Source organism: Salvelinus namaycush, chromosome 1 (assembly GCF_016432855.1).
Source record: "Salvelinus namaycush isolate Seneca chromosome 1, SaNama_1.0, whole genome shotgun sequence".
Classification (NCBI taxonomy): domain Eukaryota; kingdom Metazoa; phylum Chordata; class Actinopteri; order Salmoniformes; family Salmonidae; genus Salvelinus; species Salvelinus namaycush.
The window spans coordinates 9784317-9802070 of NC_052307.1; the positions used below are offsets into that span (position 1 = coordinate 9784317).

The window sequence follows — 17754 nt, forward strand, 5'->3', positions numbered from 1 at the left end:
TGTCTGTGTGTCTGTGTGTCTGTGTCTGTGTGTGTGAGAATCTGGTTGTTCGCCCACACCTCAGAGCGCTGACCGGGAAGGAAGAGCACCGAGCCGCTGGCATTGGCAAAGTCCTGGTGGGCCGGAGCCTGGCTGTCTGAGTTAAGCTGAGTGACCGTGTAGTTCACATAGACGTTGTCCAGAACCCCGCGCGTCCGCTCAATAACACAGGAGATGGTGGAGCCTTCCTCTGACGTCTGGCCATAGAGAAAGGACAGAAGACAGGCACAGAGCCTGGTTGTTAATGATGCTCCCTAAACCAACCAGACATTGTGACATTTTAAACCATATTGTCACATCACACATCAAAATTGTAAACAAACTTTCATTTGATGACAAACTCTGACAATACATCACAAACTTGTTATCAATTCAAGACTGACACGACTCATTACAAAAATGTACCTTTGCGCTTTCATGGACAGCCCTCCTCTAATTCCTGCAGAGTCATGATGTGATTTGCAAAGAGACACCCGATAGCCCCACATGCCTCTGAGTCCCTTTGTCCCCATGCAGAATTAGAGGGACCCTTGTTCTGATGGAATGCCATTCCCTGGTCTACCACCTGTTGTGCTACTGGGACTCTACTTCCACAGGAATGAACATGGCTGGTCTATCACCTTTTGCTCTACCTGAGAGGAGCCATCAGAGATGCCATGTGTCCAGTCTCTCTAAAGGGCTGAGCGCACACTTCCTCCACCCAGGCGTGAACGCTGGTTAAATATGCACGAGGACACACAAACCACTGGCTTCAATTACATGTCTTTCTAGGTAACCAAATATCCATATTCTCAGGGTACATGCTGGATGAAAGCTAGTCAGAGAATGTGACAATAATGTGCTGTCCTCCAGTGTGCTGTGTTTCTTACATCATTTTGCTGATGTGTCAGTCAAGTTCAGAGCTGTACGAATGACTGCCTTAGTTGGCAAGTGGGGTCTACATTTCATCTCGATAGTGTCAATAGTGTCTCATTTATACTGTAAAGCAGGTAAGATACTGTATGTGTGCGTGTGTGTATGTATCAGGGGTCGTGTTAACGCAGGATTCTGCATTTTTCATGCAGAAAAGGAAAGATAAAACGCAAAAGAAATATATTGCTGCGTTTTTTTAAAAGCAGATATTAAATGCTTTTTATTGTAAATTCTGCTCGGCTTCAATCAGGGTTCAAACGAAATCATGAATGTAAAAGGACTAATTTTGTGCTTCAGTTGCACTTCTCCATCAGGATGAAATATCTTTGCGCTCCTCATTGGATCACCAGACAGCGCTCTGACCGATGTGTAGGATGCTTTTCTCTGGTACTTTCATCCAGTGTAGTTTTTATTAACTTCAAGCAAAACATCAGGAAATGTAGCTGGCTACATTCTTTCTATGATAACTATTATAAATGTGAAGTCCATGCATAGCTTTTGCAAAAAAATACCTTAATTTTTCATCATAAGTTAGTGTACTTGTGAGCTAATGTAAGTTAATGTATGGGTGGCTGCCAGCCAAATAGCATTGTACTTTCTGCCGAATGTGTTGCACTAATGTATTTTGTGTGAAGAAAAACAAGTTGCTTGCCCCTGATCACTCTATTGACTGAAAATGCAGATTTCTGAAAGCTAATGCGACCCGTGTGTGTGTGTGTGTGTGTGTGTGTGTGTGTGTGTGTGTGTGTGTGTGTGTCTTACGTCTGGTATGCAGGTGCCGGTGAAGCCAAAGAAGCCGTTGGCGTTGTCACTCTTCATCACCCGTAGGGTGGCGGTGGGGCGGGGGAGGGGGAGGCGCGCCCCCCCGTGGGCCGCCACCAGCTGCAAGTAGAACACCTCCTCCCCCTCCTCCTCCTTGTCGTCCCGCACCTTCACCAAAAAGGCCTTCTGCCTCTCGTCCTGCCTGTACTGCAGGTAGCCAGAGATGTTCATCAGGTCCGTCTTGGCGGGCTGCGCGTGGAGCTCGTGGATCTCTGAGCGAGTCAGTCTGCTGTGGTAGAGACGCAGATCCTGCAGGAGGCCCGTGTAACGCTCCTCTCCGTAGGGGTTCGAGCCGATCCGCACCGGAGCTAAACCTGCAACACACACAGGAGGTAGAAGAATACACTCAGAAAAACATCAAGCAGTAGGTGATCATGCTGCTGTCAAACAAAATGCTTTTTGAAATACAGAGAAGCTGACAAGCATGTATTGTACAGTGTATCCATTCCAGACTGATTCATTAATGCTACAGTACCCCCACCCTCACCACACACACACACAGACCCCCAGCGAGCATTTCAACAGCAGAAAAATTGACAAATAGAGGAAGCTCGCCACGGTGACCACGAACAAAGCCCTCAGACAAAGCAATAGAACACTGTTTGAGTTGACAGTATGGGGCGTGTCTGTTGTTTACATGTATATCCCTTTGATTGAAGTTAACCCAAGAAGAGCCATTGAAACAGACAGTCCCGTCGTGGGGGGGGCTACAGACAGCACATTGTCTTCAGTTATTGGGGGAGAATGAAAACTGCAGCCAGCTTTCATCTGCCTGTAACAATGTCCAGCAGTGTGGTGGCTAAGCGCTCGCTCAAGCATTGCTGAGTCTCTGTAAGTCCAAACAATAGGAGAGGAGGAATGGGAAAGGAGGAATGGGAGAGGAGGGAGGAGAGAGGAGAAATGAGAGAGGAGGAATGGGAGAGGAGGAATGGGAGAGGAGGAATGGGAGAGGAGGAATGGGAGAGGAGGCATGGGAGAGGAGGCATGGGAGAGGAGGAAGGACAGAGGAGGCATGGGAGAGGAGGAAGGACAGAGGAGGAAGGGGAGAGGAGGAATGGGAGAGAAGGAATGGGAGAGGAGGAATGGGAGAGAGGAATGGGAGAGAGGAATGGGAGAGAGGAATGGGAGAGGAGGAATGGGAGAGGAGGAATGGGAGAGGAGGAATGGGAGAGGAGGAAGGAGGAATGGGAGAGGAGGAATGGGAGAGGAGGAATGGGAGAGGAGGAAGGAGAGAGGAGGAACGGGAGCGGAGGAACGGGAGCGGAGGAACGGGAGCGGAGGAACGGGAGCGGAGGAACGGTAGAGGAGGAAGGGGAGAGGAGGAATGGGAGAGGAGGAAAGGGAGAGGAGGAATGGGAGAGGAGGATTGAGAGAGGAGGAATGGGATCGGAGGAAGGAGAGAGGAGGAAGGAGAGAGGAGGAATGGGAGAGGATGAATGAGAGAGGAGGAAGGAGAGAGGAGGAATGGGAGAGGAGGAATGCATAGTGGTTTTTTAACTAGAGCTTCCCTGACCAGATGTGGGCCAAGAGAGTGAGGAGACGAGCAGGGTCCCACAGCGCTCACTCACAGACCACCAGTGCCGTCAGATTGATGAAGACATTGACATCAAAGGAGACGTTTGTACAGTATGGTGAGGTCTCTGCTGAGAGTGAAGAAGCTCAGTGGAGAGGCTTCATGAAAGTTACTGTTGTCGGGGGTCTAGGTTATGTAACGGTTGTTCTCCTCCTCTTCAACCGAAAAGGAGGAGTAGTGATGGAACCAAGGCGCAGCGGGTTGTGAACACATAATTTATTTAAAGACAAGACGAACAAACACGAACTTCACTATAACTAACAAAACAACAAACGGAGTAGACAGACCTGGACGACGAACTTACATTAAACACGAAGAACGCACGAACAGGGAAAAATAGACTACACAAAATGACGATGTACAAAACAAACCGAACAGTCCCGTATGGTGCGACAAACACTGACACAGGAGACAACCACCCACAACGAACACTGTGAAACAACCTACCTAAATATGACTCTCAATTAGAGGAACGCCAAACACCTGCCTCTAATTAAGAGCCATACCAGGCAACCCTAAACCAACATAGAAACAGACAACATAGAATGCCCACCCAAACTCACGTCCTGACCAACTAACACATACAACAAACTAACAGAAATAGGTCAGGAACGTGACAGGTTAGGCCTACACAATAACACAACTATAAGAATCCTTTCAAACTTTTCATTTTGGACATCTTTAATTAACAGCTATGCCTTTATTATCGTTAACTCAAATAATTGAACTATGCAGAATCAGATACATAATATGCCCTTTACAGAACTGAGGTGGTTGTCATAGCTACAGGAAGAGGATTGAACTCTAGCTAGTGGAGTAGAAGCCCTGTTCAGTTTGTAACTCCTACAGTAAACAAGACACTCCCATAAGATCCTATCTTAATAAGAATTAAGACTCCTGTCTTTAAGAGATAATTACATTCTTGGGACTCACCGTCAGTGATGGCCTCTCCTTTTAGACTCTTGACCCCTCCGGGCATGAGGTTCCCATCCAGGAAGAACTCAATCATTCCATCACCCGCCGTGATCACCACATGGAGCCACACGTTGTCCTCCACAAACCTCTCTGCCGTGGTCCGGGCCACCTGGGTGTAGTTGGCCCCCAGGGCTGTGTAGTACAGCATCACGCTCACATGAGACTCATTAGTCTGGACCTTCACCCCATAGTACAACGTCCTGTTACTGTTACCCTTAGACACGATGAAGCCGTTGGTGTCCAGCCTGGGAATCAGCCAGGCCGAGAAGGTGAAGTTAGCCAGGTTGCCAAGCCCGTCCTCTGGGCTGATGGTGCCGTAGGCCCCCTGGCGGCCCGAGAAGAGCCAGGCGTCGGTGCCTGAGTGGTGCCTCCTGGAGTTGGGCCTGAGCTCCACCTCCTTGGGGAAGAAGGCGCTGAGAAGGAGGTCCTGCATAGGAGGGAGGCCGAGAGGGAAACGGTCGGATACGATCTCCCAGGCAACCCGCACATCCCCGAAGGTGCCCTGCTGCCGCAGTATGTTGAAGGAAGTGACATCAGACATGTCCAGTTCTGACAGGACGTCCTCAGCCACTTCCTGGTCCAGGTTGTCATCAGCTATGGTGAACACTCCAAAGGGGTCATCGTTGAAGGGTATCAGGACGGATGCATTGAGGGATGTAGTAGCCAATCGGCCCCCCTCGCCAGGGTAACCACCTATGAAATATCACCGGAAAGGAAATGGTTAATGCTTTAATGTCAACAATATGTGTAATGTGACACAGAGTAATTCAGGAATAACCCATACCATCCCATTTCAACTGAGAGAACATGGGTAGCAATCTCAGATGTTGATGTTCCAGTCAAGAAGATACTTCAGCTTTGTTTCCACATAACTCACCCGGAGCATACCTGCCTCATCCCTCACCTCCCCTACCTGAGATGTTGATGAGTCTGAGGACGTAGAACTCGTTGAACTCCGGGAGCTGGTCTGAGATGGCCTGCAGGACAATGGGCTTGGTCTCCTCTCCCGTGGTGAAGGTGATGGAGCCAGAGGTGTTGATGAACTCATGACCAGGCTCCAGGGCTGTGTTATTGGCATAAAGGCGCCAGAACACCGTCACGTTGCCAAAGTGTCCCCTGGCCCTGATAACACTAGGAGATGAAAGGACTGTATGAGGGACTGAGAGAGAAGAGTGCCACAGACACTACGGCCCCCAAGGACCCAAACTGACACAGCCCCGGATTAAATTATTACAGCAGTTGCTAGGATCATCAACTCAAGAAGTTTGGTTAGATCTAGTTCTGAGAGATTAACAGAAATGTCTCATTTCTAGTTTTTTTATACAACTAACTAACTAATACAACTGACATCGGTTCAATTATTTGAATTCCATTTTGTTTGGTTTCTCTAGAGACAAATCAGATCAAGCCCAAACTGTGCGATCTAGTGGGGAGTTGTAGTTTCCAACAGGCCAATATTAGACATAGTTTAGCACAGAAAATGTGGTAATTAACTACAATAACCATAATCCACTGCGCGCCTACTGTCCGATCTGTGTGGGGCGCGGAGACACGGAGAGGAAGATACAGAGAATGTGCGATTGAGAGGGATAGAGAGCAGTTGCATCGTGAGGTATCTCTATCTGAAAATACATGATCTAAGTAATTGATAGTTGGTATTCAGTAGTCATAAAAGTATAACTTATTTACTTTGAAGAACTACTAAAATAGTGATTTTGTCAGACAGCACAGGCAGCAGCTCTGTAGAGATGAGATGATGACTTGGAATTAAATAATAAAGTCATCAAATAAAACAAATGTAATATACACAATAACTTAACTATGTTATTCAATGAAAGTAATGTGAATAAATGATGGTTAATAAGTGATAAGCAGTAATGGGCAGTCACTACCATCATGGGACTGTTTTATTCTGTGTTACAGCATTCAACCCACATAATGCATTTGCATTTAATGTTCTAAACTATTTTTGAAACTCGAAATCGAAAACTGTGATTTTAACAGAAACCAAACTGATCTCAAAAAACACAAATTGCTCAGCTCTAGTTAGAGCTGCTAAATTATTCCAGAGGCTGGGTAAGCATCAGTATGATGTATTAGGGCTTGGGTTCCTTACTAGAAGTTGTTGGTATTGCCCTCTTTCACAGGCCTCTCTGTCGATTCCAGGGAGAATATTCCGTTGGCCTCATCATTGGCCTCAATCACCACTGTTGCTGTGTCCGCCCCATACACAACAGCGTCACCTGTACCCACAAACACACACACACACACACACACACACACACACACACACACACACACACACACACACACACACACACACACACACACACACACACAAACACACACACACACACACACACAGGTCACAATGTGAAATTACACAGTTAGTTGCTGGGTGTCAAGGTCAGATATTTTCACACAATCGCTTTCAAAGCATGCAGTCACTGAATACATTTACAATGCCTGTTAAAACTATGTCCCTCTGTTTTTATTAAATAACAAATTACTGAACAAGAGAGAAACATTTAATGTCCTTCAAGTCAGTCAAAATAATATGATGTTCTTGTTTGAACTTAACATCTTGATTTATTTTTTGGGGTAAAAAAACGACACGAAAATGTCTTCTTTAAAATAACCTCTTTTAAGTCTGTCCTCAGCATGTGGTTCCGCTTTTTATAAGGAAAACAGAGAGAGACAGAGACGAGGTTGCTTTGAAATACCCACATTGTAATTGTCATGCTAAATATCATAACATAAAGAAAAGAGTGTTCTCATTAACATAGCACACGGTAACCACCGCAACCCAGCAGAGGGTCAGGGTTCTGCATGCAGATGTCCGCCACAACAACCAAAACATAAGAGTCCTCTTATAAACTAAGGCTTGGAGTGGAGCAGAGTGAGTCAACACGTATTTTCTATCAAAGTGGTCCATGCGTATACAGCCATCCAGGCAGGCCGAGTAGTGAGCTGGCTGGCTGCCTGGCTTTGTGCTGCAGCCTGCAGAGTGAGTCTGAGTTCAGTAATTAAGTTCCCCCACAGGCTTTCATCCCTGTCTGTTTCACAAAAACCTGGGATTAGGAGGGCATTTCAGAGTCACCAGAGTCAACGCTAATCAACCCAGTTACTCACCAATGTACAGAAAGAACTGTCAAAGAGACTGGCTACTAAACATGGAAATACAGTCAATGCAATGAGGCTGGTTGATTCGTACTACAGCTGCCTCCAAAATGACTTGACCCATGTAACTTTGTGCTATTGTATTGAGAGTATAAATGAGATTGAGTAATTGTATAGAATATAATTGAATAGAACGTTATCAAACATAAGAATGGCCAGGGGGGTTTCCTGGTCATGTGACCTGACCAGACCAGGCAACATTCTAGATTCTAGCTACTGGCTAAAACTAGGGCTCAGAGTTTTTCCTGTTCAGATCACGAGGTCAGGAGAAATATCTTGTCTGTTTCAGTGCAAAGAAAGCGTGTCAGCCTTCCACACCTGTAGTGTTGTAGAGAATGATATAGAACGGTTCTTCGGTCTCAGGTATGTCGTCCTCCTCCACGACTACATAGATGTTCTTCATCCATTGTCCCACGCCAAACACCAGCACAGTGTTGTTACTCAGCGGGGCCAAGTCACGAGGTGACGCCTCGCCATAGTCCACGCGATACATCACCGTGGCAACAAAGTCAGCCGGACCAGCCCTCAAAACGGTGAAGTTAGCCACGCCCCCCTCCTGAAGCCTGACAACCACAGGCTCTGAAGGACAGAGAGACAGAGTCTTATGTCACCTTATGTCAACTGACAAACTATGTCACTTGACATAAAAACAATGTCACTTGGCATAAAAATATGTCACTTGACATATCCACTTTATGTCTGACGATACACAGCTGAACTTGAAAGAACTCCAGTGCTTAACATACAGTATGATGCAATTCCAAGAGATCCTCACCTGCAAAGTAAATCGGGTTATCGTTTTTGTTTATGTGCAAGCTGGCGTTGAGTATGTTCCCAAGTCTTGCTCCCCCTGTCGCATTAAGGAGAGTGATGGTGAAATTCTCCATTGCCTCTGGGATCTTATGGGGAAACAAGACACTGTTACTATTGTGTAGAAAAGATGGAAGATACAGTACCATCCAAATCATGACACTCTATTGACATAAATCACACAGTATATTATGTCAAGGAGACCTGATTATAGTAGTTGGTCAGATACCGTTGTGTTTGAGAGACAGCTTTACCTCATCAGGTACAGAGAAGAGGGTGAGGTTTTTCATATACTCCCCCTCAGCAAACACAATGTATCCCTGTACGGGACTGACGTCAGCAGACATGTGGGGCTCTAGGACCCAGGACACTGACACCGTCCCGAAGTGACCCCTGTTCCTCATCACGGGATAGGCCACTGCCAAGCAGACCCACAACATAACACACTGTTCACAATACAATACACTCAATCCTATTAGTTCCTTATTCATCTCTCTACTGCATCCTCTTTTAAATAATTAAAATTACTTCAAATATGATCACAACTGTTATCCTGTTACGTTTATTTTGTTATACTACATAGTCCTAAAGTGCTGTATAGTTGGTAGTCACTGTTCCTCCACTGCTCCATTGTACCTGAGTGAGACTGGGAGCCTTTGCTCTCGTTGATGGCCTCTGCCAGTCCAGAACGGATGAACTCGATGACCCCGAAGGGGTCGTCGTTCCTGCGCACCGTGATGTTGACCTCTCGGTGGTCGCCAAGGCGACTGGTTGGAGTGCTGTAGCTGCTGAGTACCATCGAGAATGTCTCGTCCAGCTACACACACACACACACACATACACTATAACAGGACTGTCACACTGTAATCTGCCCACCGTGCTCTACACTCAAACACATATACTGTAAACTATCGAAACTATCGAAACGAAAAAAATGAATTTCAAAGGCAATTCAAGCTGGAAACTGTAAGACCAGTGACACCCTAACAGTCAGGATGAGGCGTCCATGCCATACATGATACCATACATGATACCATACATGATACCATACATGATACCATACATGATACCATATAGGATGCCATACATGATGCCATACATGATGCCATACATGATGCCATACATGATACCATACATGATACCATACATGATACCATACATGATACCATACATGATACCATACATGATACCATACATGATACCATACATGATACCATACATGATACCATACAGGATCCCATACATGATGCCATTCATGACACCAGACAGCAGTGTAGCTGTACCTCGGGGACCCCGTCAGGCCGTGCCACCAGTGCTACCAGCACCTCCCTCTCCCCGGGCTTGAACTCTAGGATACCGATAGCGCCGTAGAACTCTGTGTAGCCCGAGGGAATGAGGGCGTACTGCACCAGCTGTTTGAGCAGCTGCCCCTTGGTCCGGATCACACGCAGCTCCACAGCCTCACCCTCCTACAGGGCAAAGTTCACAGAGCAGAAAAAGGGGACAAACTATGGGTCAGAAGTGTTGCTGTTTTTGATGTAGGTTAGCCATTGATTTAACCGTATTTAGAAAAAGTCTCAGAGTAGGAGTTCTGATCTAGGATCGGTTCCTGCCTCTTATTCATTATGATATAAAAGGCTAAACTGATTATAGATCAGCACTTCTACTCTGAGATGCTTTGGAGCCATGGTCTTTCGCAAAAATGACCTGGTTGGTCATTTCAACATGCAGTCCAGTGGATGAAACAGATGAGCATCAACAACCATGATATATATCTCAGTGTGTGGGTCAGACGTACGTTGATGTACCAGGGTCCTCTGGAGAAGGAGGAGAACTCAAAGACTCCACCTGGGTCGTCGTTCTCCACGATGACAATCTCTCGACGGGTGAAGCCAGGCTTCAGGATCTGGTTCTCAACGTTAGTCCTGCAACACAGAGGGGAACTCAGTGACTAGACTATGAAGGAACTCACAGGCCTCTACAGTGCATTCGGAAAGTATTCAGACCCTTCGACTTTTTGTAAAAAAACAAGACTGAAATATCACATTTACATAAGTTTTCAGACCCTTTACTCAGTACTTTGTTGAAGCACCTTTGGCAGCGATTACAGCCTCGAGTCTTCTTGGGTATGACGCTACAAGCTTGGCACACCTGTATTTGGGGAATTTCTCCCATTCTTCTCCCCAGTCTGAGGTCCTGAGCGCTCTGGAGTAGGGTTTTATTAAAGATATGTCTGTACTTTTCTCCGTTCATCTTTCCATCAATCCTGACTAGTCTCCCAGTCCCTGCCGCTGAAAAACATAATCACAGCATGATGCTGCCAACACAATGCTTCACCGTAGGGATGGTGCCAGGTTTCCTGCAGATGTGACGCTTGGCATTCAAGCCAAAGAGTTCAATCTTGGTTTCATCAGACCAGAGAATCTAATTTCTCGTGGTCTGAGAGTCGTATAGGTGCCTTTTGGCAAACTCGAAGTGGGCTGTCATGTGTCTTTTACTGAGGAGTGGCTTCCATCTGGCCACTACCATATAGGCCTGATTGGTGGACTGCTGCAGAGATGGTTGTCCTCCTGGAAGATTCTCCCATCTCCACAGAGGCACTCTGGAGCTCTGTCAGAGTGACCATCGGGTTCTTGGTCACCTCCCTGACCAAGGTCCTTATACCCCGATTGCTCAGTTTGCCTGGGCGGCCAGATCTAGGAAGAGTCTTGGTGGTTCCAAACTTCTTCCATTTAAGAATGATGGAGGCCACTGTTTTCTTGGGGACCTTCAATACTGCAGACATTTTTTGGTAACCTTCCCCAGATCTGTGCTTCGACACAATCCTGTCTTCTCGGAGCTGTACAACAATTCCTTCGACCTCATGGCTTGGTTTTTGCTCTGACATGTCTGTCAACTGTGGGACCTTATATAGACTATTATGTGCCTTTCCAAATCATGTCCAATCAATTAAATTTACCACAGGTGGACTCCAATCAAGAGACATCTCAAGGATTATCAATGGAAACAGGATGCACCTGAGCTCAATTTCGAGTCTCATAGCAAGGGGTCTGAATATTTATGTAAATAAGGTATTTCTGTTTTTAATTTTAATATATTTGAAAAATTCTAAAAACCTGTTTTCGCTTTGTCATTATGGGGTATTGTGTGTATATTGATGAGGATTTTTTTTTTAGAATAAGGCTGTAACGTAACAAAATGTGGAAAAGTCAAGTGGTCTGAATACTTTTCGAATGCACTGTATACCAGGGGCATGGGGGTTGCAGTGGACTTTTAAAACCATCAAAGAGTGTGTGTAAAACAACAAGGAGTGACAAAATCAAAGTAGGGGACATGCACTTCAAAGCTTGCACCAGATATTGTCATCTAGTAATTCCTTGTATTGTGTCATGTTCAGTAATGACCAGAGAGGCCTGTTATTGTGACTGCTCTGAATAACATTGTCACTCAGCGGCCCCCCAAGCCTCTCTCTCACACAGCAGGAAGCCTGTGTGTAAAGCATTCCAAACAAACACTTGCAGGCAACGTGCAGCATGCATACAAACACTGATCTCTTTACAGGAAGAATGGTTAAATTAGGTGCAACACAAAGAAGATCCCTCTTTACTCCCCACACCCTCTCTTCCCACAACAACCACCACAACAACCCCGTCTCCCATCAACCAAAGGTCACAGAAATCTTAAAGTGGTCCCTTTTCCCCAGAGAAAGTCCTGATTCACAGCACACAAAGGGTCCAGGCTCACTCCCCTCTCCACTTACACAAAGTACACTACAAAGCGCGCAGTCTCCACTCTGCAGGATAGGGGTGGGAGGGAGGGAGAGAGAGACAAGGTCATGGATAACAGATGACAGGCAGGGATTGGGGTAAGGGAAAGGGGTAGAGGTAAGGGTAGAGGTAGGGGTGAGTGTAGGGCAAAGGGCAAGGGTAGGGGTAGGGGAGGGGTAGGGGTAAGGATAAGGATAGGGGTGAGGTAGTGTAAGGGGTAAAGGTAGAGGTAGGGGTGAAGTAGGGGTAAGGGTAAGGGTAGGGGAGGGGAGGGGTAGGGGAAAGGGCAAGGGTAGGGATGAGGTAGGGTAAGGGGTAAAGGTAGAGGTAGGGGTGAAGTAGGGGTAAGAGTAAGGGTAGGGGAGGGGTAGGGGAAAGGGCAAGGGTAGCGGTGAGGTAGGGTAAGGGGTAAAGGTAGGGGGGAAGTAAGGGTAAGGGTAAAGGTAGGGGTAGGAGAGGGGTAGGGGAAAGGGCAAGGGTAGGGGTGAGGTAGGGTAAGGGTAAAGGTAGGGGTAGGGGTGAGGTAGGGTAAGGGTAGGGGAAGGGGAAGGGGTGAGGTAGGGTAAGGGTAAAGGTAGGGGTAGGGGTGAGGTAGGGTAAGGGTAGGGGAAAGGGAAGGGGTGAGGTAGGGGAAGGGGTAAGTGTAGGGGTAGGGGTGAGGTAGGGTAAGGGTAGGGATAGGGGTGAGGTAGGGGAAGGGTAGGGGTAGGGGTGAGGTAGGGTAAGGGTAGGGGTGAGGTAGGGTAAGGGTAACGGTAGGGGTGAGGTAAGGTAAGGGTAAGGGTAGGGGTGAGGTAGGGTAAGTGTAGGGGTGAGGTATGGTAAGGGTAGGGGTAGGGGTATGGGTGAGGTAGGGTAAGGGTAAGGGTCGGGGTGAGGTAGGGTAAGGGTAAGGTTAGGGGTAGGGGTGAGGTAGGGTAAGGGTAAGTGTAGGGGAGGGGAGGGGTAGGGGAAAGGGCAAGGGTAGGGGTGAGGTAGGGTAAGGGGTAAAGGTAGAGGTAGGGGTGAAGTAGGGGTAAGAGTAAGGGTAGGGGAGGGGTAGGGGAAAGGGCAAGGGTAGCGGTGAGGTAGGGTAAGGGGTAAAGGTAGGGGGGAAGTAAGGGTAAGGGTAAAGGTAGGGGTAGGAGAGGGGTAGGGGAAAGGGAAAGGGTAGGGGTGAGGTAGGGTAAGGGTAAAGGTAGGGGTAGGGGTGAGGTAGGGTAAGGGTAGGGGAAAGGGAAGGGGTGAGGTAGGGGAAGGGGAAGGGGTAAGTGTAGGGGTAGGGGTGAGGTAGGGGAAGGGTAGGGGTAGGGGTGAGGTAGGGTAAGGGTAGGGGTGAGGTAGGGTAAGGGTAACGGTAGGGGTGAGGTAAGGTAAGGGTAAGGGTAGGGGTGAGGTAGGGTAAGTGTAGGGGTGAGGTATGGTAAGGGTAGGGGTATGGGTGAGGTAGGGTAAGGGTAAGGGTCGGGGTGAGGTAGGGTAAGGGTAAGGTTAGGGGTAGGGGTGAGGTAGGGTAAGGGTAAGTGTAGGTGTAGGGGGAGGTAGGGTAAGGGTATGGGTAGGGGTGAGGTAGGGTAAGGGTAAGTGTAGAGGTAGTGTAAGGGTAAGTGTAGGGGTAGGGGTGAGGTAGGGTAAGGGTAGGGATAGGGGTGAGGGTAGCGATGAGGTAGGGTAAGGATAGGGGTAAGGGTGAGGTAGGGTAAGGGTGAGGTAGGGGTAGGGGTGAGGTAGGGTAAGGGTATGTGTAGGGATAGGGGTGAGGTAGGGTAAGGGTAGGGGTAGGGGTGAGGTAGAGTAAGGGTAGGGTTAGGGGTGAGGTAGGGTAAGGGTGAGGTAGGGTAAGGGTGGGGGTGAGGTAGGGTAAGGTTAAGGGTAGGTGTAGGGGTGAGGTAGGGTAAGGGTAAGGGTAAGTGTAGGGGTACGGGCGAGGTAGGGTAAGTGTAAGTGTAGGGGTAGGGGGGAGGTAGGGTAAGGGTATGGGTAGGGGTGAGGTAGGGTAAGGGTAAGGGTAAGTGTAGGGGTAGGGGTGAGGTAGGGTAAGGGTGAGGTAGGGTAAGGGTAAGTGTAGGGGTAGGGATGAGGTAGGGTAAGGGTAGGGATAGGGGTGAGGGTAGCGATGAGGTAGGGTAAGGATAGGGGTAAAGGTGAGGTAGGGTAAGGGTGAGGTAGGGGTAGGGGTGAGGGTAGCGATGAGGTAGGGTAAGGGTAGGGGTAGGGGTGAGGTAGAGTAAGGGTAGGGGTAGGGGTAGGGGTGAGGTAGGGTAAGGGTGAGGTGGGTAAGGGTAAGGATAAGGGTAGGGGTGAGGTAGGGTAGGGGTAGGGGTGAGGTAGGGTAAGGGTAGGGGTAGGGGTGAGGTAGGGTGAGGGTAGGGGTGAGGTAAGGTAAGGTAAGGTAAGGGTAAGGGTAGGGGTGAGGTAGGGTAAGGGTAAGTGTAGGGGTAGGGATGAGGTAGGGTAAGGGTAAGGGTAGGGGTGAAGTAGGGTAAGGGTAAGTGTAGGGGTGAGGTAGGGTAAGGGTAGGGGTGAGGTAGGGTAAGAGTAAGGGTAGGGGTGAGGTAGGGTAAGGGTAGGGGTGAGGTAGGGTAAGGGTAAGGGTAGGGGTGAGGTAGGGGTAGGGTAAGGGTAAGGGTGAGGTAGGGTAAGGGTAAGGGTAGGGGTCGGGGTGAGGTAGGGTAAAGGTAAGGGTAGGGGTGAGGTAGGGTAAGGGTAAGGGTAGGGGTGAGGTAGGGTAAGGAGAGGGGAGGGGTGAGGTAGGGTAAGGGTAAGGGTAGGGGTGAGGTAGGGTAAGGAGAGGGGAGGGGTGAGGTAGGGTAGGGGTAGGGGTGAGGTAGGGTATGGAGAGGGGTGAGGTAGTGTAAGGGTAAGGGTAGGGGTGAGGTAGGGGTAGGGGTGAGATAGGGTAAGGAGAGGGGAGGAGCTCTCCTTAAAAGCCCATGACACCCTGGTCTCACTGCTCACATTAGCAATTCTTAGAATAGACTCTATTGATTTTTTAAGTTATAATTTTAAGCAAAGCCTTGTATTGTTCAGTAAATTAACTAGTGGCCAGTAATCTACTGAATCAAACCCCAGGTAGGACATATCATATGGCAATGGTGTGTGGTGTGTGGTACCTAAACAGAGCATAGTCAGACACAGGCACTTATGAGGTCACATTGCCACTGATTAACTGAATGAAAATATGTTGGCCAACCAAAGCTCCTCAGGGTTGCAGTGCAGTACCTGTCCAGGGTGAGGAGAAGGGTCTCGTTGACCTCTGGGATGTTGTCGGCCATGACGGTGACGTTGATGACCGCGTCACTCTGTCCAGTCAGGAACACCACTGAGCCGCTCAGGGGTTTCAGGTCGTCAGGGGTGACGTCAACCTGGTTGTCTCCGATTGGTCGAAGGCTCCAGAATACCACAGCCTGTCCATCTGTCCCATCCCGCCGCAGGCTGAGGGTCACCTGTAACAGGGGGCAGAATATCTTAACCCTCAACCATAAGCAGTCATATTAGAGACAGAGACTTGAACAAACTGACTTATGACAAGAAGCAATAATCTTTCCATTTCAAAGACTGTAGCGTTTCAAAGACTTTAGCGTTATATGAGGGGAATTGCTGATTTTGCCCCAAAAATTGCCATCACAGAAGCGCAAAATCGATGCAGACAGAGGATTAGCATGTTAATTTGTGTGCCATTGATGCAGACAGAGGGTTAGCATGTTAACTTGTGTGCCATTGATGCAGACAGAGGATTATCATGTTAACTTGTGTGCCATTGATGCAGACAGAGGGTTATGATGTTAACTTGTGTGCCATTGATGCAGACAGAGGGTTATGATGTTAACTTGTGTGCCATTGATGCAGACAGAGGGTTATGATGTTAACTTGTGTGCCATTGATGCAGACAGAGGATTATCATGTTAACTTGTGTGCCATTGATGCAGACAGAGGGTTATGATGTTAACTTGTGTGCCATTGATGCAGACAGAGGATTATCATGTTAACTTGTGTGCCATTGATGCAGACAGAGGGTTATGATGTTAACTTGTGTGCCATTGATGCAGACAGAGGATTATCATGTTAACTTGTGTGCCATTGATGCAGACAGAGGGTTAGCATGTTAACTTCTGTGCCATTGATGCAGACAGAGGGTTAGCATGTTAACTTGTGTGCCATTGATGCAGACAGAGGGTTAGCATGTTAACATGTGTGCCATTGATGCAGACAGAGGGTTAGCGTACCGTGCTAGTGTTGGTGTCCTCTGGCTCATACACCACCACCGTAGTGTTACTGGTAAAGCCAATCTCCCCATTTGCGATGTCAGGGGTGACTGTGAGGGTGAGGTTGACCGCCCCTCCGAAGCGAGGACTCACAGACGGGATCGGAGGGCTGATACTGACCAGGTCCACACTGTCCAGCTGAGAGAGAGACAGCAATGATCATTAAGCACAAATCTGCATCAGAAATACATGACTCAACATTAATACCAGTATGTGACATTCTGTTTGCCAAATGGAAAATGAAACAATGTTAAAATGTCTTTCAGAAAGGAGAAAAGAAAATACATAGCCTCCATGACTCTCATATGGGCGTTATATAAGTAGAGGCACATGAGTGTGTGTGTGTGTGTGTGTGTGTGTGTGTGTGTGTGTGTGTGTGTGTGTGTGTGTGTGTGTGTGTGTGTGTGTGTGTGTGTGTGTGTGTGTGTGTGTGTGTGTGTGTGTGTGTGTGTGTGTGTGTGTGAGAGAGAGAGAGAGAGAGTGCTGGCGTGCGTGTGTGAGTGCGGGCGTGTATGTGTGTGTGTGTGTGTGTGTGTGTGTGTGTGTGTGTGTGTGTGTGTGTGTGTGTGTGTGTGTGTGTGTGTGTGTGTGTGTGTGAGAAAGCTGTTTGGGACCCATTGAAAATGAAGGAGGTACTTTCATTTAGTGTTTGTTTTTATGTGTTGCTTGATGAGGGCTATTTGTTTGGACGGTTGGACAGATCCACGGGCAAAGGGCCAGACCACAGTTCTCAGGTCCAAGTCACTCACACATGCAAATGAGGGACCATGTATCTGGACAAGCTTCACTAAACCAAGAAACAACCAACATTTCCCAGAGCTGGAGTAGCTGACAACTTTCCAATAGCATTAGCATACAGCAGCACACGTGAGCTAAGTTAATGTCTTCTCACATTTGAACAAAATGGATCTTCTAATCTACTGTATATGAAACCTCCCATGTAAGACTTGTGTCTCCAGCTCCCTGTGACAGTGCTTCAACGATTAGATCAGTATTTGACCAAACAGTGTTGCTGTCCGTGACAGACCGGGGCACAAAACAGCTGTATTCTTTCAAAATACTAGTCAAATATAGTTTATAAAGAGTTTAAACTAAAAATAAAAAAATGTCATTGATATTCAAAAACAAATCATATTTGGTCACACTTCATAAACAAATAAGATTTGAAGGTATTTGAACACATGCAAGTTATTTGAAAACAAAAAAAACATTTATTTGATGGCTGTCAAATATTTGATGAAGAACCAACTAAATCAAATCAAATCAAATGTATTTATATAGCCCTTCTTACATCAGCTGATATCTCAAAGTGCTGTACAGAAACCCAGCCTAAAACCCCAAACAGCAAGCAATGCAGGTGTAGAAGCACGGTGGCTAGGAAAAACTCCCTACAACAATGGGTTGAATTAGTCCAAAAATACGATCATAAGCA

General features: G+C 47.5%; 1 protein-coding gene across 1 annotated transcript in view; it reads right to left on the reverse strand.

The window, feature by feature from the left end:
• LOC120050345 (adhesion G-protein coupled receptor V1-like) overlaps window positions 1-17754 on the reverse strand; it is a 211817-nt gene that overhangs the window by 179908 nt on the left and 14155 nt on the right. The window contains exons 9-21 of the mRNA XM_038996933.1: window positions 16284-16460; window positions 15280-15503; window positions 10110-10236; window positions 9595-9780; window positions 8948-9128; window positions 8566-8729; window positions 8277-8400; window positions 7820-8080; window positions 6438-6564; window positions 5235-5452; window positions 4280-5014; window positions 1714-2087; window positions 60-236 (exon numbers count right to left, since the gene is read on the reverse strand). Coding sequence (XP_038852861.1) covers window positions 60-236; window positions 1714-2087; window positions 4280-5014; window positions 5235-5452; window positions 6438-6564; window positions 7820-8080; window positions 8277-8400; window positions 8566-8729; window positions 8948-9128; window positions 9595-9780; window positions 10110-10236; window positions 15280-15503; window positions 16284-16460 — 3075 coding nt within the window. The remainder of the gene's footprint in view (window positions 1-59; window positions 237-1713; window positions 2088-4279; window positions 5015-5234; window positions 5453-6437; window positions 6565-7819; window positions 8081-8276; window positions 8401-8565; window positions 8730-8947; window positions 9129-9594; window positions 9781-10109; window positions 10237-15279; window positions 15504-16283; window positions 16461-17754) is intronic.